Here is a 20,438-nt window from a genome sequence, read left to right as displayed (position 1 = left end):
GCTGACGAAGCAAAAGACGCGCCCCCGTCCTTCCTCTCTGTCACCCGCTTCTCCCCTGCTGCGTGTGTGCAGCTCAGCTCAGCTCAGCGTGGTTGGCCTGTGGGCGTGAGGGAGGGTGAGTGAGTGAGTGAGTGAGCGAGTGAGTGAGCGGTGTGTTGTAGTTTATCCAATGCGGATTTCACAGTCACCGACTCCCTGCTCGAAAAGCCTCGGATCCTCCAGGATAGGCCGGGATCACCGCTGAAAGCCTTTTTACTTTACGGCTTTTTAAAAATTATTATTTTTATTTTATTTATTTATAATTTTTACTAACAACAAAAGACCCACAGTGATCTGGAGACTCTTAAAAGCAGGACGAAGATGCGCGGAAGGGACTTGTCCCGACGCCTCTAGGCTGATCCCGGCAGAGGGGGAGAGAGCCGGTCTGTGTCTGCGGCAGGAGTTTGAGAGGAAAGCAGCGGCAGCAGAAAGGCGAGGATGCTCGGCGGTCAGGGCGAGAGATGAGCAGCGGTCATGGTAAGAAGCAGAAACACACCGTCGCCCTTTAATGTGCGTATTCGTTTTCATTGTATTGCCTCCACCTATGCCGCCGCTTTACCTTTTAGCGTGCGTGTGTGTAATGCAAGAAGGCAATCAATACTTCACATGGCAAATCCTCGCATCCACCGCATGAGGGGGCGTGTGTTGAGACGCGTTGGGGGTAAAGAGGGGGAGTTTATGCAGACCTCTGATGGACCCACTGCCTCCCTCATCTCCCGCTTCATCGCCACCCGCTCAATCCACTATCATGTCAGTCCTCTACCGGTAACCATTGTTTCATCACTGCCCACCAAGCTCTACCTGCTTATTGCTTTTTCTTATGTAGGGAAGACACTATGTAAAATAGTGAAGCGTGCACCTGCTACCACAGCACGCATGCGCACTTTCGGACAACGGGGTGACGTTAATTCCGAAAAAAATGACGCACGGGACTCTAAAACTTGAACATTTGTTCTTGTCAAGTCGATAAATGAATTAAAGCCCCACTTTGTCACTTTATTGCAGCATTCAGACTCAATTTCTGGTATGGGTCACCGTTGAAACCAGATATTTTCATACACTCAGTAAAAATACATTTATTTTCTCACTATCTGAAGTCAAATCAGACCGACGTTTTAGGTCAGTTAAAATCACCAAAATTATTTCTATTTGCCAAATTCCAGAAAACGTTTTAGATTTTTTTGCTTTTTTGTTACTTTTTTTTTGTATGTTGTGCTTTAAGGATTTAATTTGAGCCAAAAAGGTAATTTACCTTAACATGATTTGCTTGGATTGTTTCAGTGTAATAAATATTTATTATCCCTATAATGGCCCAATGTCTTATTGATCTGTGTAACTGAAATAAAGTTTAAAAAAAAGCAAAATATAGAGCAAAAAAATGATATTTTCTACATAATGGTGAATTGAAGATGCCTTTTCAATTTCTATCATTTTGATCTCCAAAGATTTTTTGCCATCAGGTCAGTGTGAATTCATTCAAAGATTTAAAAGAGTAATTTCACTGCTTCTTGCTTCTTAAGTAGCTTTATATCCGTTTTATTAAACTGGACACATGGATGTAAAACCTGTCACAATAGAAGAAAAAAAAACACAGACTACAAAATGTAATCTATTTTTATAGTAAGATATCAATGATTACAATGTGCTATAAATAATCAATATTTGGTTGAAGAAAACCCAGCCTTGAGTTGACAGAGTGGAGCTCATCCAATAGCCAAAACAGTAGAGCTTTATCACACTGCTACATCAAAAGTGAATTACTAAAACAGGTAGATAACAAATCATGACTACTGCACAGGCTATACTTCACACCCTAATGTCCGGTGTGTTATAGAAAAGTACATGGAAAAATTGATGCAACTGAAAACTTGTATTTCAATAAAAAGACTAAATATATTTCAATTTTATTTGAATTGTTTCGCGCTAGTAATGGACGTGTGTGAGTCAGAAAATGTTTGCTTTCAACCTAATATTGCTCAGTATGATTTATTCTGTTAATTCCCAGAATGTCTCCACAGTTTGAGCAAATGCATTATCTTACAAATGAGTCTGCTACGTCCCAGAGGCAAACATCTGGTTATTTTAGGATGCTAATCCACTTTTTGCTTTTATGTGTTATAATCTTTCGATCGCCACTTTGGCCCGGGGAGTATTTTGCACATTACGGGGTTTTGACCATCAGGTGAATTTCTTTCGTCATATTTTTATATGACAATGTTGAATTCCTCATCAGAGCACTGTTTACCCTCTGTGTCATATTAATTCCTCAATTTGACATGTTTGTTGTGATGTGAGGCTCAGATGAAGACGACCAAATTATAGTGTTTTCAAACACATTCCAGTTTTTAGCATGAGCAAGCGAGTGTGCGTGTGCATAAGTGTGTGAGCCGGTCGAAGATGATTGTGCAGAAAGCTGATACTGATTGCAGCTGCTGAGCATTAGTTCCCTCTTCATGCTCGTCTTTCTCTCTGTGTGCCTCTTGCACCTATACAGTCTCCTTCATGCTCGTCCCCTCAGTGTTTTGTAACAGAGCCATCTGCATCTTAGGCTCCCGGTGCTGCTGCTGCTGCTGCTGCTGATGTTGGCTTTTCAGCCAAACGAGGTGTCCTCTGCATCCTTCTAGTGTGAGCGGTTATAAGGCAGCAGTGAACGGTTATCAGACAATTTGATTTTGTGGTTTTAAATAGGCTGGATAATAGCACGGTTCCACAAAGTGCTCAATATAGACTAAGGTGATTAAACTATTGGTTTATTTATAGTTTTTGTCTTTTTTTCTGACTTTTGCCGACACTATTAAAGTAAGATCTAATCAAATAGATTTTTTTGGGAGGGGGTGAGGGGACATGTCTTATCAGTAAAGTAAATAAAAGGCCTGAATCAATTTGGATAAGACTTTAGGAAATTTTTAGAATTATATAAAGATACCAAAATGTTATGCATTGAAATTATACATTCAAGTCTTTAGTGCAGGGGTGTCCAAAGTGTGGCCCTTAAAATGATTTTGTTCGACCCCTGATACAAGTTTAGAATAGTAAACATTTGGCAAACAGAACAGAAAACAATTGAGAACCTAAAAAATTAGAAATTGTCTTTTCCGTTTAAAGGGCAACAGTCCAAAGCCCGTTTTGTGCTCTAGATCTCCAATGACATAGAATATCATAGAAATGTTAGTTTTTTTGTTTGTATATAATGTATGGATTTTTAATTTAGCTAATTAAAAATTTATTAAAATAAAAATCAGTTGTTTAAATTTGCCAGTTTTGGCCCACGGGGCAAAAAGTGTGGACACCACTGCTTGAGAGAGTGAAATATCTGAATATTTAACCTGTCAGCAATAAAGAACGAATGATAAAGAATGTTAGATTGCTGGATCTCATTAATTTTTCAGGTTAGAAATAGCAAAAAGCAAAGACCCAAATATAATTTTACATTTTTTAGAAAACTTTGTAAGAGCATTTGTTTACTTCAAGAGTCAACAAAAATAAACAACAAACTTTCTCTTAGGTTCTCCCTGCTTTATTTATTTCAGGAACAGACCTACACATTGATTAGCACTTATTTTTATCGCTGTACTTTCAGAAGGCATCTCAGGACGAGTTTTACTGTGTAGCACCATCTACGTACAGGGTACTTTGAAGTGCCTTATAGGAAGAACAAATGAACAGAGGTAAAATAAAACATCTTATGTGACAAAAAAAAAAGAAAAACTGAGCATTTCGGTGATAAAACTTATGCACATCAAAAGATGAGATGACAGCGGAACAACCTTAGCTTGTTTTCGTTTTCTATTCTGCATATTGCACTCAAAGAATGGCAGCATGACGCACCGAGAACCTCCCTGGTCTATGACTAAGACATATGCACAGCTATGACTTTTGACAACAGATTAGGTCATGTATGTAGGCACTTGTGACACACTTTGTGTCTAAAACAAACAAGCTGCTTATGTTCGTAGGCACACGTTAGGTGATGTTCAGTAGCACTTTTAGTTGTGTTTACATTTAGATGGATTATTTAAAAAAGGAATCAAACCACGATTCTGTTCCCTGCTGAAAACACTGAGTGACAGAATGCAACGGTGAAGGTTCGTGGAAGAAACTTCGCCTACTTGGAAATGTTCACACCACTGTTCAGATTCCAGATTTTTGCGCAAAAAAAAAATGAGGGCATGAAAAATGATTTCAAGACATTTTCCATATATACGGTAGTATGACGTTTATCTTGTACAATTTACCTGAAAAACAAATCAGAAAAAAAATATGTTGCAGTAATTTTGGTTGCATGAGTGTACACATCCTTTCATGCTCTGCTGAAACAACTTTTAAATAAATGTTTTAATTTTTTATCCTGTTCGGTAAAAATATTTACACACTTTGCCTTGTGAAACCTCTTCAAGATTTTACCCAAATTTAACAAATTTGGAGAGTTATGCCTGGAAAAGAAGGGGGTGAGTTCATTTTTTGAGAGAAACGTTTTGTTTTCAGGTCGTCTGGAAACGTTTTGCAAATATTTTATGAACATTTATGTTTTTAATACACTGGATTTAGGTGCTAAACTGTTTTTATTTATGTATAAACTGAATTTGGATATTTGAAAGCTATTATCACATAAGTTGTAATGTTAAATCACATCACTAGATATTTTTTTATTCACTTTTAATTCCAAATTGCTGTAGCTTTCAGTAAAAAAGGAAGTTCTACTTACTGATTTATTCTATCAATAAATTGCTTATTTCAGACAAAGAAAATGATTTGAAATTCTCAGCTGTTTATGAAACATCTCATGGCTTTAAGACTCTAAGACCAAAGTGAAGCATTACACTAAACTGAAGAAACATTTCAGACAGAAACAGCTTGGTGACTCATTTTAATTTAAAACATCCAAATTGAGTATTCTTCTTGTTTCTTTGTATGCATTCACAAATTTAGCTGTGAGCTTTATGCAGATTTTTCTCCAAAGGAAACTGAACCTTTAAAAATGTCTGGCGACAACGCAGAAGAAAAAGCTGTTCAGTCAAATCTCAGCTCAGCTACAACGAAGATTAGGGACAAAGCTCAGAGGACGGTGGAGTCTTTATTTTAAACAGAGTAAAGTGTTTGAGAAAGGGATGAAAGATGCTCTGAGTGTAAAAAAAAAAAACCCAACACATTAAACGCAAGAGGTGACCTTAGGTTGTGATCCATCCAAGCGTTTCCAAAGGCTATGGGGTAAAAGATCATAAATCTTACAACAGAAGAAGTAAAAAAGTCAGGTTGCCTTCAAGTCAGATTAGATTGAAACGATTGAGGTCACACTAAATCAGCCTGGGTTTACTGGGTTAATGATGCTCGCTGTAATCAGAGGGAGAGCGACAACATCATGGGAGCCCAGAGTCATCAATTCCCCTGAGTTTCCTCTCAAATAGGAGTTTAGAAAAGAAAAGTGGGTTGGGAGCGTGTAGGGGTGTGTGCGTGTGTGTGTGTGCGTGGGTGGGCGTGTGTTTTGAGTGTAGATTCTGGCCTGGATAAAAATGATTTTCAATTCAAGAAGCTTCATCAGACACCTGAGAGCCAGAAACTGTGTGACCTACTTCTGTGTGACTGGGCTGCCGCTCTCCATCACCAGGCTGTGTTTATGATGCTGAGGACAGGCCCGCTCACGTTCCATGTTTAGAATCAAACGCTGCAGGCTGTCATTTAAAGTCTGCCAGCTGTTCAAGTCTTCCTCAAAAGCACAACTATTTCTGCAGAGCGGAGGAAGGATGTTATTATTCCGGAAACAACCATTGACCAGTGCAGAAAAAAAGCAATGTTTATAAGTTGATTATGCAGTCTATTTATACTTTTATACTTTATATTAATTTATCTCTCTGGCTGTTTCTTACAGGAGCGCCCTGAGAGTCGTGACAGAGAAGAGGAGCCCTCCCTGGCATAGCTGCCTCTTCTCTCCTTCAACGTGCTGATCCCCTAACCTCCCTTTTTAACTTGTGGAGTATTTGCTTTTGCTTTCGTCACATTTCACCATGACAACCTCCGCCCTGCGACGACAGGTGAAGAACATTGTGCACAACTATTCAGAAGCAGAGATCAAGGTATTTATTGTCTCCTGACTCCTATAGCAACACCTACAGTGCTCCTGAAAAGTATCTGCCCCAGTACACTTTTTTTTCTTTTAACATTTTTACTTTTTTTTTGTTGTTGTCACATTCGCTTTTGCAGTATTGCTTGAATTCATCCACATGGGGGGAGGGGCTTGAGCATGAGCGACCTCCTTAAAGTTGCGCCACTTCATCTCAATCAGATTCAAGTTCAGACTTTGACAAGGCCACTCGGAAATCACCATCTTGGTTTTTTTTAGCCATTCATTGGTGGATTTGCTGGTTTCCTGCCGCATAACCCGAGTGTTCCTTCACTTATGGTCATAAGGTGATAGTCAGACATTCTCATAAAGAATTCATGGTTCTGTCTATTATTGCAAGTAGTTCAGGCCTGAAAGAAGCAAAGCAGCCCCAGATCATCACACCATCACCACCATGTTTGACTTCAGTTGGGATGTTTATTTTTGGAAATGCTGTGCGAGTTTTACTCCAGATGTCAGCCTTCCAAAATGTTCCACTTCTGTCTCATCAGTCCACAGAATTGATGGGTATTTTCTCTGAACAAATGAAATCATCATCTGAACTCTTTTTTTGTGTGTGTGTGTGTATTTAATCAGGTCATGTTTGTCTAATAATTAAATTTAGTTTGATTACCTTGATTTCTATTAATCATTGCCTTGATTAGTAGAAATTTAAAACCAGAAGAAATCTGTTAGGGGGTGAATGGATTTTTACTTTACTGCATGTGAATCAAAATAGATTCTGTCTGTTACTGCAGTATATTTAAACATTTGGATTGCTTCCTGATGCTTATGCCTGAGGAGAAGGGGAAAGCTCAAAGATCATGTTCTTGTCAATGTGAAGGTACGCGAGGCCACTTCCAACGATCCATGGGGCCCGTCGTCGTCTCTCATGTCAGAAATTGCTGACCTGACCTTCAACGTCGTGGCGTTCGCTGAAGTCATGGGGATGGTGTGGAAACGGCTCAACGACAGCGGCAAGAACTGGAGACACGTTTACAAGGTTTGTTTCTCTACACCCAGACAATAAGTGCTTCCAATATTTACAGTAACGTCTAATGTATGTGTTCTTTTAAGAGAACTGAAAAATAAAGCACGTCTGTGCAAATATTTTCCAAAATCTGTGTCTGAGTCCAGGCGCTGACTCTGCTGGATTACCTGCTGAAGACGGGATCGGAGAGGGTAGCCCAGCAGTGCCGGGAAAATGCATTTACCATTCAGGTACATAATTACTCTTCAGGACAATCTGTTTTTTTTTCTTCATTATTATTAGTATTAATAATATTGACCCTGAAGACCAATTCTTCTGCTACATTTTATGCTGTACCTACTTAAAACGAAACATAAACCAAAACATGTAAAAGTATTCATAATCCTTGAACATTTACATATTTTTGACTGAGTCATGATCAGTCAGCACTACAATAGAGCCAGTTAGATCATACTGATGTGTTAGAATGGCCTAGTCAAAGTCCAGACCTAAATTCAACTGAGAATCTGTATCAAGACTTCAAAAGATTAGATATTTAGTGATGTATTTAAAGCAATATGAATAACTTTGAGCTATGTTTGCAATGAATAGTGATTCTTTGAAATATAATTTTTTTTTACATTCGCATTATTCAGATTTTTATTTATAAACTGTCATATGTGTGTCGGATGCATAATCATATCCATACAAAAATACAGCAGTTTGTGGTAGCAATGTGACAAAATGTGAAGTTCAGAGGAATAAATAATTAAGAACTAACTTTATTAATTTTGTTACTCTAAATGTGTTTTAAGAAGCTTAATGAATCATCTAATTTCACAATCATACAAACTATTTATTAAGATAGGCTTCTTCAGATTGACTGTGATACAGACTGCTAGAGGAGATCTTTCCTGCCAACAGCCATCGTAATCTACAATAACTCTTTGAAGAATCTGAATGAATGAGTTACTTCATTTCATTTCCCTTTGGGATCATTAAAGTATTTTTAAATTTAAATTCACGCAAAAAGAAGTCAAATATCGAAAGCTTATATTGCACTGTACTACATCTTATTTTTCAGTTTCTGTTTTAAGCAAATATTTTACATACTACTTTTGTTGGCTTTATGCAGTTATCATAGGCATAATCATCAAACTTATTAGAAATAAACACTAGAAAGATATCGCCTTTTGAATCAGTGTAATATTAGCTACAGTTACTTTTTTAACTACTGAAATAAATTCACCTTTCCATTATATGATCATTTATTTTTTTTACAAGGTTATTATATACTGGTACAATACAATATAGTTTTATTTAGCACTTTGAAACATGTAGAAATCCTCCATATATTTGAAGACATGCGTTCCTATGTTTGTGAAGCGGCAATTAGTGTTTCCGCTACTTCTGCTTTAAATATACTATCGATAGCCTAATGGATAAAACGCCAACCTGTTCTTCCACATTACTCAAAAGTAAAAAAAAAAAAAAAGAAAAAAATGTCTAAGCTGAAAGTGTTAGTAAAAGTGTGTCTTTGTGTCTGGGTTTCAGACCCTGCGTGACTTCCAGTACGTGGATCGTGACGGCAGAGACCAGGGGGCGAACGTTAGAGAAAAAGCGCGACAGCTGGTGTGTCTGCTGAAGGACGAGGACCGACTGCGCCAGGAGAGGAGTCAGGCGCTGAAGACCAAGGAGCGAATGGCTGGGGGAGGCACGGGAGGGGGCAATGGGGCTGGGGGTGGGGGTGGCGGCGGCGTGTACGGAGGTATTCCTCCATCATATCACCCCGGCAGACGTACAAGTCAGCCCAGCATGGCTGTGCTGTATGGGGAGGAATTCAACCGCTCCAGAGGCTCGCCGTGCTCCTTTAACTGTGAGCTTGACTTTAAACTCATCTGGACCACTGAACGTTTTTTTGTTTTCTGCTTTAGTCATTTGTAAATCGTATTATTTAGACTTCTACCATCTCTAATTAAGCGTTTTTCCAACCATGGCCCAGGGCTCTTCAGTCAGACTTCATTTCTTTACATTTTGTTTCTAAGTATCAGTAGTTCCACGTTTTGTGAAGGAATTTTTAAACGTTTCATAATTAGTTGCTTCTTAACAACATATTTGCAGCCTTTCCTTCAAAACCCTTCCTCCTTCTATTGTCACGATCACAAAATATTCAAACGATCTACTTACCCCCTCTGCTCCGTGCCATTGTGCATCTGTTCCTCACCCTGCCTGAACATGTCTGTTCCCTCTGCAGCCTCGACCTCGTCTCCCCGCGCCGCTTCAGACCTGGAGCAGGCCCGGCCTCAGACCAGCGGGGAGGAGGAGCTGCAGCTCCAGCTGGCATTAGCTATGAGCAGAGAGGAGAGTCAGAAGGTAAGACGACAGAGAGGCTAAGAGAAATGGGCCTCACTGTCTCACGCTGTACACATCACCTTGGCTCCTGGCAGACCCCTGTGTTGGAGAAAAGAGTCTCTGTGTCACACCATCAGCATAGTCTAAATGAGTACAACCCAGTTTCCTGAGAAGTTTGTAGCTGAACCGTGAACTTGAAGATGGTGGAGCTCACCCTGGCGTCATTCAGCAGCGCTCAACGAACCGTAGGTGTGAGTGATGGAATCAGTTTAGCTGCAGCAGTTTTAAAGGGGGACTTTGCAGCAGTTTGATAATGTAGGACTATCCCATCTTTAAGTTTGACAATTTTGCCTGTGGCTTTGCGTCGTACGCTAAATAATTAATATTAGAAAGAGGCTTTTGCTCCTATGTTTTATTGCTTAGGGGAAGGAAACATATATATATGCATATACTATATACAGTATATATATATATGCTCACATTTAAGGTTAGTTTTGTACCTTTTTTTCAGAAGGAGGTGTTGCTGACATTAAAGATGAAGTTATTTTCAGGCTTTTTACTCATCTTTCAACAGTTTTTGGCACAACTAACTTTGAGTGATCAATATGACTAGAAAAGCTTTACATGGTATTTGTGCATCTTTAAAAAGTCTTAAATTCACTTTAAAAAATATAAGTTGGCCTTAAATGTGTTAATCACAGGACTTCCTGAAACCTGCAGATGCCCTGATTTAGCATTTAGCTACCCCTCCTTATCCAGAGAGGAATAAAGGTTTTGTTGTTTATCTTTACCAGCAGTACCTTGTAATGTGTAGGGCTCTTTAGAGGACCCCTCCAGCTCCCCCAGTACTAGAGCCACATGAGTTTTTGATGTCTTAATGGTCTTCATTAATGGAAATGTTACAAATGGTTTTAATACTCGTCCACAACATAAGCCCTTCCTTCCCCTGTTACCATAGTGATGGATGAAGACACACAACTGCAGATTGCTTCAAGCTTTTGTCAAAAGGAGCAAGACAAGGTACAAACACAGATAGAAATCTGTCTCCTAACTGCCTGAAAAAAACCTTTATTAACCTTTCAGTGTCGTTTCATATATTCCTCATATGACACTTTCCTGCAGCTTACTGATGAACTTTATTCTACTGTTTATTTCTCTTTTTTCTTCCTTTACCATCGTTGTATTTAAGGACTTTCTGCCATGTAGAATCATGCTTCCTTTAATGGAATATGAAATGAGTGTTTTTTATATATGTACTGTATATACACCCAATGTAACCTCTGATTTTCCCACTGCTTTGCTCTAAATCAGCTCTTTGTAAACCAACACAAAAGTCTCTGGTTTGCATTCATTCTGCCAGGCGAATGAATGTGGTGTTTTGCTAACGGCGGTGTGCATTCGTGGGTTTGTTGCATTCATGATGTCACGATGCCGCCCCTGCAGGAGCAGCGCTGTCGCCAAGGAGACGACTCCCTGTTACAGAAGGCCCTGGACGAGAGCAGGAGAGAGAGCCAGTCAGGGACGCACGAGGTTAGTTTGAAAATGCGTGCATATGAGCCGGACGACTCGTGTGTGTGTGTGTGTGGTAAATGCAAATTTGTATAGAAAGGTGGGTGAGAGCATTTGTAGGTGGCAGCTGGCAGGCATTTTGAGAATGAAGCAGAGTTTTTCAGCTTGTATTTTGGAGATATGGAGGAGAAGCGAAACCGGAAAATGGACAAACGTTGACAGTGAGCTTTGAGAGGAGAACGGAGGGCTTGCTTCAGGATGAGTCCCGTTTCTCCTCGCTGCTAAATGTCACATTACCCTAAGAGTCCTAATCTGGTTGTACATCTCTCTCTCATATCTCTGTCAAAAAGCCAATCAGACTCACTGACTGTGTTATGTAAATGTCCTCGGGGCGTAATTGGCTACACCATGTACGCATTACTCTTATCATAGAGAGACAGGTGCTTTCAGCTGCGTCAGTGAGGCACCATGGGAAGTGGGTGTAATGGGTCTCCAGCTGAAAAACTCTACAGCATGCTCGCATTATTAGGCACACACACACACACACACAAAAAAAACAAAGGCCGTCATATCAGGAATAACAAAACCACATTCTGTTCATTCTGTTAATTATGACCTTATTTCATTCCCTCACTATTCCATGAAGGTCATTTTCAGCTTGTCATGGTGCGTTTTTGCCTTATTTTGTCGTGTGCCGATGATACAACGTGGTGTTTTTAAGGCTTGCCGAAAGCGAAAAATGGTGGCACAGGCTTGAATTTGCTGTGAATTTTTGTCAGTACGCACATTCAAAATTATACACACATGCTCAAACACACATAAACTATGAAACTGATTGATGAACGACCAACAATATCATCTGGCGTGGACACAAGCCGTTTCCTTATGCAATCTGAAATAAGCTGAAACACTGGGAGGATTATTTTTTTGTCAGTGTTCAAAAACTTGCACCAATCATGCATAACATTAGAACCAGTAACAGGTGAATTAACACATGTTGGTGGGTGTAATATATTAGGTGGTAAGTGAACAGTTTGTTGTAATAATTGATGTGTTAGAATTAAAGAAACTAGTCCAGTTTGAGGATCCATGTATCTGCATTCCACCTTCATTATTTGGGTTAATATCTCTTAGTAAGTTGTAGAAACCATTGGCTTTTTGGAGCTAACCAACAAGACACTGGTATGATTCTGGCTTGATATTTGAGAACTCATTTTAGAAGTGTTGGACATAATTAAATCAAATAAAGTCCACATTCCTTTAGGTTTGGGAAAACTATCCCAGCAGTTTGTTGGCAGTCTGCCATTCGATTCCAAAACTAGTTTAGATGTGTTTGAGATTTTTGACATGTTGAAACACCCAATCATTTTAAGGTTTCCATTGTCCAGCAGTTATGAGGTGAAGTTGATCAATTTAGTGGTATTTGATTTGTTAGTATTTGCTGTACAATGAGCCAGTACCTCAGCTTGGAGTTGCAGTAAATTGTTATTTGGTTTGAAAGCTTCACCTTTGTGGCCTAATGGCTTCATCTTTGTCTTGTGTGACAAACATCGTGTTTCATCTGCAACCACCTGACTTTTTCATGTTGGCAGCTGTGGGTCTCAGATGAGCCTGAAGGTGTTGGGATCAGGAGCTACTGTATTTTCTTGCTCAAATGAAACTGTATTTGGATTATCTGTAGGATTTTTGTTTTAACTAGAGCACAATTCTCTACTGGCCTTCCTCAAGAGTGTGAAAAATCTTTGAAGTTCGTCTTTCAGTGCTCATTGACTTCGTTGAGCTGTGTGGCCATTCATTTACTTTTTTAGCCTGTTAAGTTTAACTTGCAGTAACTATTAATGCTTGACTTGTGATTTCGGACTGTGCTTAAACACAAATGTGTGAGTAACTGATAAATGATTAATTGGTGCATCTGGTGTGGCACTTTGAATGTGAAACGAGTAGCACCGTGACAAATATTTCATGATGAGTTCATGAGGTGAAAAACAATATTTGTTGAGCGTTTTTGTTGTTTTTTTTCTTCTGAATATCAGTTTTTTGTACTTCTGCTATGTTTAGTGAATTGCATGAGAAAGTCGTCTGTCATAAATCTTTCGGTTTTCCCTGTAGTCTGCCATGTTGGAACTGGTGGACATATTTGGATCCTCGTCTGAGCCGCAGCCTCCCTCCAGCGACCCTTGGACATCAGCTCAGCCTTCCTGTAACATCTCCTCCAACCCCTGGGACTCTGTAGGTGGGGGCCTCATGACAGGAACAGCCACATGTAAGCCAGCATGAAACTCAAGGACTTAGCAGTCCTTATATATAGACTGCTAAGTCAGATAGATAGACAGACAGATAGATTTCTGTTTTTTTGCCACACTCAGAGAAGATCATGTCTGTCTTCACAGCAGTTCAGTCCAGCACTCCTGTGATTAATAGCTCCTGGGTGGCTCCGTCCTCCTCCTCTAACACGGCCAATCCTTGGGCTCCATGTACCAACTCGCACCCGGACCCTTGGGAAGCGGCACCTGACCTCTCCAGTCCTCTTAATAATGCGTGGGACAGCCCAACAGATGGTGGTACTTTACACTTTGTCCTTTATCAGACATTTCAAAGACACGGGAGAATGCACATACAGTTTCACAAGTATCCTTATCCGTTGAACTGTTTCACATTTCGGCCCTTAATAACCACAAACCTATGTGTTTTAGTCGGGGTTTTATGTTATAAAACCCACAGAAAGTATATCATAACTAGAAAGTGAAAGACAAACGGTACATATGTTTTTTGTTTTATCTTTGAGAACAATTTCAAATTGTGGCATCCATTTGTATTTTGCTGAATGGACCATGCTAACAAGTAAATGTGCTGTAATCTCAATATTCTTTAGTAGCTGTGGCTGTATGTTTAGGGTTGATGATGAACTGTGCCCTTGTCTCAAGTTTTGTTGGCCTAAAAAGGTTATCTTTCAAGATTTATAAAAATAGTTTTTTTACATATTTGGTAAACTGTCACTATGCACCGGACAGTATAATCTAAGACATTATATGTGAAAAAAATGTAGCTCCTCTTCCTCCTCCCTATTGTCCTGAAGTCAACTGCAGAAATGCACCGTTGTCTGTCAGAAACAACCAATCAGAGCCAGGAGGAGGGTGTTAGTACTGTCAATCAGGCTCGTGAACACGCTGCTCTCCTGCAAGAAACAACCTAACATTATAGGAAAACTGTTTATCCGCCATGATTGATGCCTATGTTTACTAGCCTGATCATTCACTGCAGGCTGTGCTACAAAGAACTGCCAAGGAGGGAGGGAGTGAGCAGTGCGTAAAATTCCAAAAAGCACAAAATCCCCTCCAACATCAATGAACTCTTTGGTTGTATCTGTAAATGCGCTTTAAGGTTACTTTAAATTTGTAAACTCATAAGTATTATATTCTATCTATGCTGATTCAATCACTTTTCATTTTCCCCACACAGAACACGAAGGGACTGATCCGTTCACTGCACAGGAAGAAGAAAAGCCTCAACAGGAAGTTCCCAAAGCGTCCTCCCCAGAGCCCGCCAGCCCAACAGGTGGGGAGACAAATAAACACATTTGGCTAATTTAGCTGTAACATTTTTAAAGTCAGCAGAACTCGGTTTTTCTGCAGCTATTGTTCACACTTCACAGAGGGAGATGCTCTTCTTGGAATGTTTTAACGCAGCTATGAGGGACAAAAGGAGAGTGTTGTTTTGTCTTGAGCGAGAGGTGAGAAATACAGCAATGTGAACAAGTGTGTAACCCTCACAGATTTCTAAGGTTTTTGCATAGAATAAATCCTGCATTTAATTTCCACAACAGAATAATACAAGTATCAGTGATCATTATTTTTTTTCCCTTCTCATTCTTACATTGGAAACTAAGTGCTTTTTTTATTTACATAATTTTACACAAACATCAAGATGAAAATGTGTCGGTCCTCTTTCTGTAAATGTTTTTCTTTGTCTTTTTTTAAGAAGCAGAAGTAAAATAACTGTTCTTTAAAAATTACGACAACTTTACTGTGGTAGAGAGTTATTGAAAATTGTGTTGACTTTTCACAAAAAATTATGTAATATTTGCGGCTCTATAGTAGTTTTATGTAACCAGACTGAGGGCAAAATGACTCTTTGGTTTGTAACGATTGCAAACCTAGAGTGTTTGTTTACTCAGTATTTTTTTTTTTTCAAAATAACTTTAACATGTGAGCAGTCATGTTCACATAAAATCCCACTAAAATACTTAAAATTTTGTGACTACAGCATGCAAAAGTGCAAAAAAAATAAGTCATAAGACTATGAATACCCATTCACCATTTACCTGTAGGAACTCAAAACATTTATGAAAAATACATTGAGGATTTTTCTGTTAAAGTTTTCTTTCTTCAGTTTTTGATTGTTTTGTTGATCAACTTTCTTCACTAAAACATTGCATTTTAGCAAAAAGTCATTTTAAAAGCTTCTTTGTGCTCCTTTCCCAGATGCGGAGATGTTTGCAGATAGAAACGAGTCCGAACTGTTTCCTGAACTAGACTCCAACTCAGATCCGTTTAAACCGGACCCACCAGCGAAACACCAGGTGAACGGTTGCAAGTCGGCCAGTCCAGAGATGTTTGACCTCTCCCATTTGGCGCCGCCTCTCAGCGCCCTGCCCGTTCGTGTGTGCCGGACTCCGGAGGCTTTCCTTGGACCCACTGGGGCCTCGCTGGTGAATTTGGAGACTCTGATTCCCCCGAAACTCCCTACGAAGACGCAGAATAACCCCTTCCTCTCAGGTATTACGCTGATTCTCTGTTATTCACCCAGTTACTGCTGGCATATAGAGAATTTTATGTTTACTTTTACCAAAATCTGTCCTCTCAGGTCTGAGTGCACCGTCTCCCAACAACCCCTTCCACTGCGACCAACCGCGGCTCACCCTCAACCAGATGCGACCCTCGTCCACGTCTCCGCTGCCCCCTCACATGCTGCCCTACAGCCCGTCACTGCCTCTCCCTCTGCTCCACCAGCCGCCCGTCCTCCCCTCCTCCCTCACACAGCCTCCCTCTGGGCTCCTGGACCTCCCCTCTAACCTCCCCCAGCCCCTGCTGCCCCTATCTCCTCGACCGGCACCTCGCGTTCAGACGCAAACGCACAACCACAACCCTTTCCTTTGAGGCTGCTGTGGCACACAACCCGTGGACTCTAAAGGGAATGATGTACGCCAGCTGCAGTAAACCTAGTGTAAAAGAGTGTGAACTGGTTTGTGGTCTGATGTCATTAACTTTGAGTGGATGTAACAGATCCATACGGTGAATCTGTGTCTGTCTAAAGACACGTCAGCTGCTATAAAACCTAAACTCACTCATTCATGCACTCAAGCGTGCCTCAGGATGCATAAACACGGACACAACAACAAACTGACGGACTGTATCTGAAAAGTCTGGGGGTGTTTTTGTCCTCTCGTCAACTTTGACGCTCCAAGCCCCGCCCCCCTCTGGCCGCACCGACAGACCGCTCCGTTTCATGAAGCAACACTCTCTGATTGTCCCCCAAGCGTCACTGGGATCTTTGCTGCTGCTTCACCGACAAAAGCATGAATGCGTTTTACTCACAAGACTGCAAGCGACGATGTTCTTCTGAGAACCGGAGATGACTTACTTTTTAATCTGATGATTTGATCAGTATGTTAAGCTTTCCGCTAGTGGAGGAGGCCCCAAACTGTGAGATATAAGAAAGCACAGAGCACAAATTGAACTCATGGACTCCTTCCTTTAGATTACGAAATGTTGTGAAAAAGTATTTGCCTTCATTATAGATTTCTTCATTTTTTGTCGTACTTAATATGTTTTGATCACTAAACCACTTTTAATAATGCCTCAAGATAAGCTGTGCAAGTATAAAACACAATATTCAAATTTGAAAAAGGAATGGCTTTCTAAACTGATTCCCTGGCAGCAATCAGGAACCAATTAGAAACTTATTGATTGCTGGCTGTGAGCCTTTTTCATTACCTGGAGGAATTTTGCCTCCCTCTTATTTGCAGAATTGTTTAATTTAGTAACAACTGGATGTCTACTTAAAGTCGTCCTTCAGCATCTCAACACAGAGTCTCTGCACATCCTTAAAAAGTCTTAAGTTGATGTATCTATCTGAAATTAAGGCCTTAAAATGTCTTAAATTCATTTTAAAAAATTTGAGCAGGCCTTAAATATGTAAATTGCAGGTCTTAAATTTTTTCATGTTTTCTATGTGTTTGTTTTTCTCAGGACTTTTTTTTTTATCAGGCATCATCATGGTGTTCTGTGACTCGAGATGGTTGAGACTCGAGTCTATTAACCATTAACTAGCTGCTAATATACACTTGCTAGCTAGTTAGCTTTGCTGCTTCCATTTTGGGTAAGTGGAAATTTAGCACCATTTAATTGTTGAATTTGACTATAAATTTGAATTCATAGTTGCATTAGTCATGGACCATTGGACCACCCCAGACCATTGCACTACCTCCATGTTTGACTAGCAACCCATCAAGGTGTGACGGGATGCCACTTAAGATCTTATCGCCTTTTTCATGTTGTTAGAGAGGTTCTGTTTAAGTGATTTCTTCAGTTTCTTGATAAATTCAACTCTTCAGATCTGGCAGTAATCAGACTCGAGTGTTAAACTAAAAATAAATGATTTATCCCATTGAGATTTAACATAGGTTGCAATTATATTTTTTGGCTTGGGTGGCTTTCTTCCTTAATAAATGAGGTCTGCTCTCTATGGTTTCTTTCCTCTGTGACTAAAAATGATTTAATGTTCCTAAATCTTTAGGAGTGACAAAGATGCAGAAACAGATCAGTTTTGTGAGGGTGCAAATACTTTTTCACGGCTTTGTAAAATTGTCATTACCTTTAATATCCTGAACCTTCCTGAGCATCTTGTTCTAAGTTAACTGTCTTATGTCATTTAGAGCAAACAACCCCTTCTGGACCTAGGCTAAGCCAGCCTACGATTGATTTTGCTACCTAAATGTGGACCTACTTAAATCTCTGATTGTATCCGTGCCTGTTTCCACTGATAGCCCAAACTTCACTCCCTTGAAGCCGCTGTAGAGGACGTCTGGAAGAACATATCACTCCTGTAATGGGATTCAACCTAAACTGATGAAATTGATGGAACTTAACTACAGAAATCAAATTACAGACGGATCATATAGCTTACTTCAGATGAAATGCCTGATGAGAAAGTAGGTAAAAGCGTAAAAGAACTGAAACCAGATGTGAAGATCTTGGCACACTGGCAGTTTGACAATAAGAGAATCAGAGAAAAATCACACAATGAGACACTTTATCACTGCACTGAACCTGGACTTGAATGTGTAATGCCTACTTATAAACACAAACAGGCTTGGTACATATGTATCTACTGAAAAATATATTGCTGTATTATGAAATATTATACCAATAAACAGCTAGTGTTTGCATTTATAGTTTCAAATGTTTTCAATTATTCGTGAGTCATTCTTCCTCTTGTTACAATTGTGAACGTGGAAAACCTTTCAAAATCCACAGCTGCAAAAAAGATTTAAAGCACTGAAAGCTCCAACATGACAAAGACAATTCCCTACGAAGAAAAATAAGAGTTTTAAAATGTCATAATTTAATCATTGAGAAACTTTTTTGAGCTGACTGGTACAGTGCCTTAGAGAAGAATTCATAGGCCGCAATTTATGTTTTGGATTTTATCACATGCACACAAACTTCAAAGTTTTTTTTTTAGGCTTTTATGTGATTGAACAACAGAGTTGGTGAAGTGGAAGGGAGAGTTTTGACTGTTTTCAACACTTTTCTCAACAGAAGTCTGATGCATCATGTGTAGTAGGCCCCGTTTACACCGATTCCCCTAACATAGCCATTGTTTTCAATTTTCAAAAAACATAAAATATATATTTATGATGCTTAGCATTTGAGTGCTAAGCATCAACGATCTTGGCATAAACAATGAAAGGAACTTGAACTGTGACCCTGTAGGACATGCTTAGCTGCAGAAAGGGAATAGAAACTGAAAGTGTCTATGCACGGTTTTCTATGACAAACATTATTCTAAAAGTTTCATAGACACAACCCTGTACAGTAATAGCTTTTTTAATGTAACCAATCAGTGAAATTTAACCCGATGAGGAAGCTTTGAATGCTATTTGTCCTGCAAATTGGGCTTACGTTGTATATTCTAAATAACCACTAGATGGCAGCATGTCTTTACTATGCAACTGTTTGAACACAGTCATTTTTTTTTTAAACCAGCCCCTTACTGACAAATGACCTTACTCTAAATACTCAATATGCACCTGACTGTTAGTCAAAGAGTGGGAACTTTTAATGTCTGAGGATGAGATTAACAGGGATCACACTTCAATAAACACTCAAATATATGTTGCATAATACATTTCTAAGAAATAATGACGATCAATTGAGCTGTGGTTAACACTGCTGCCTTTGCAGCAAAAAATATCCCATGTGTGAATTCTGGCCTTGTTTTTTGTTTTTTTTCTTGCATTGAAGTTTGCATTTTTGTCACTTGCCATCTGATCACAGACCTAAGCAGCTGCAGCCTCCACCTCCAGATACAGTAAATCAACTGCTGCGAACATTTGATATGCAACTTTGCCATGTGGTCTTGATTTTGTGGAAGAGGGGGAGCATAAACAGGCAGTGGTGAGTTATTGTGGGAATTTTTTTTTTTTTGTAGGGGAGTAAAAACTCCCCTACAATAGAACTATTTTCTATTGCAAAAGTTTCCGTAGAAGGATAAGAGACAATGTGAACCTGCAGAACAAAAAGTTCCACATCAGCAGTAACCTCAGGCTGAACTTCTAAAATGGAAACATCTGAGAAATACAATCGTATGAAAGGTAATTATGTGTGACTGTCTGCAGCTATCCATCTCTATTTGTCAGAAATTAATAACCGGTTTGCTTCACAGCACCGGTGCAGTACGCACTGCAAGTCTTATGTTTCAGAAGTCAACAAGTCGGTGAGAGAAATTAGTTTGCAGCAAGGATGACAGAAGTAACGGTTTCACACTTTGGCACAAATGCAGAAACGTAAACAACCTCTTACGGCTCTGTTAGACTTGTCTTAATCTGCCAATGCATCTGCAGAAAAGAGCCAAATATCTTCTGGTTTTAATTAATCATCATCGCCCCCTTGGAGCTGTTGTTTCTGGCCTGCGGTGGGGGTGGTCAGCCAATTCAAGAAGCTTTCAGCCTGATAAATTAAAGCTACTGTAGGCCCGAGGAAGGCGCTGCTGCTGCAATGTGGGAACGATTAATCTGCTGGGGAAATGAACTACAGCATTTACTCAATATCTGTCCAACGTTGGTTCTTAGCTGCAACCTGCAGTTCCACGTAAGAATGGGATTATGTGGTTATTGGTAACCACTGCTAGAAAGTGCAGCCCCTATGTAAACATTAAATATTCCTCTTCTGCTTTTCATTATTGTTTTTA

The 20,438-nt window shown here is 39.7% G+C and overlaps 1 protein-coding gene across 4 annotated transcripts; it reads left to right on the top strand.

Annotated features, from left to right (window-relative positions):
- Window positions 1–18: 18 nt before the first annotated feature.
- Window positions 19–18,428, top strand: epn3b (epsin 3b). 4 transcript variants are annotated; one of them, XM_028017654.1, is made up of 12 exons: window positions 19–516; window positions 5,906–6,110; window positions 6,981–7,139; window positions 7,274–7,357; window positions 8,661–8,982; window positions 9,361–9,479; window positions 10,902–10,988; window positions 13,077–13,200; window positions 13,361–13,528; window positions 14,427–14,522; window positions 15,449–15,742; window positions 15,831–18,428. In XM_028017654.1, the coding sequence occupies exons 2-12, from the start codon at window positions 6,042–6,044 to the stop codon at window positions 16,121–16,123; spliced, it is 1,815 nt and encodes a 604-aa protein (XP_027873455.1). In that variant the 5' UTR covers window positions 19–516; window positions 5,906–6,041; the 3' UTR covers window positions 16,124–18,428. The 4 variants fall into 4 exon arrangements, with proteins under 4 accessions (XP_027873455.1, XP_027873453.1, XP_027873452.1 ...); XM_028017652.1 differs by having other exon boundaries at window positions 13,358–13,528; XM_028017651.1 differs by having other exon boundaries at window positions 13,077–13,230.
- Window positions 18,429–20,438: the final 2,010 nt, after the last annotated feature.

Source organism: Xiphophorus couchianus, chromosome 5 (genome assembly GCF_001444195.1).
Source record: "Xiphophorus couchianus chromosome 5, X_couchianus-1.0, whole genome shotgun sequence".
Taxonomy (NCBI): domain Eukaryota; kingdom Metazoa; phylum Chordata; class Actinopteri; order Cyprinodontiformes; family Poeciliidae; genus Xiphophorus; species Xiphophorus couchianus.
The sequence above is the reverse complement of the archived record's forward strand: the minus strand, read 5'-3'. Positions and strand labels throughout refer to the sequence as shown.

Excerpts from the sequence above, each read along its gene's own strand:
- epn3b (XM_028017650.1), top strand. The coding sequence starts at position 6,042 with ATGACAACCTCCGCCCTGCGACGACAGGTGAAGAACATTGTGCACAAC. Across the intron at positions 9,480-10,901 it reads GCAGAGAGGAGAGTCAGAAG|GAGCAGCGCTGTCGCCAAGG; the intron begins GTAAGACGACAG and ends CCGCCCCTGCAG. Across the intron at positions 15,743-15,830 it reads GAATAACCCCTTCCTCTCAG|GTCTGAGTGCACCGTCTCCC; the intron begins GTATTACGCTGA and ends CTGTCCTCTCAG.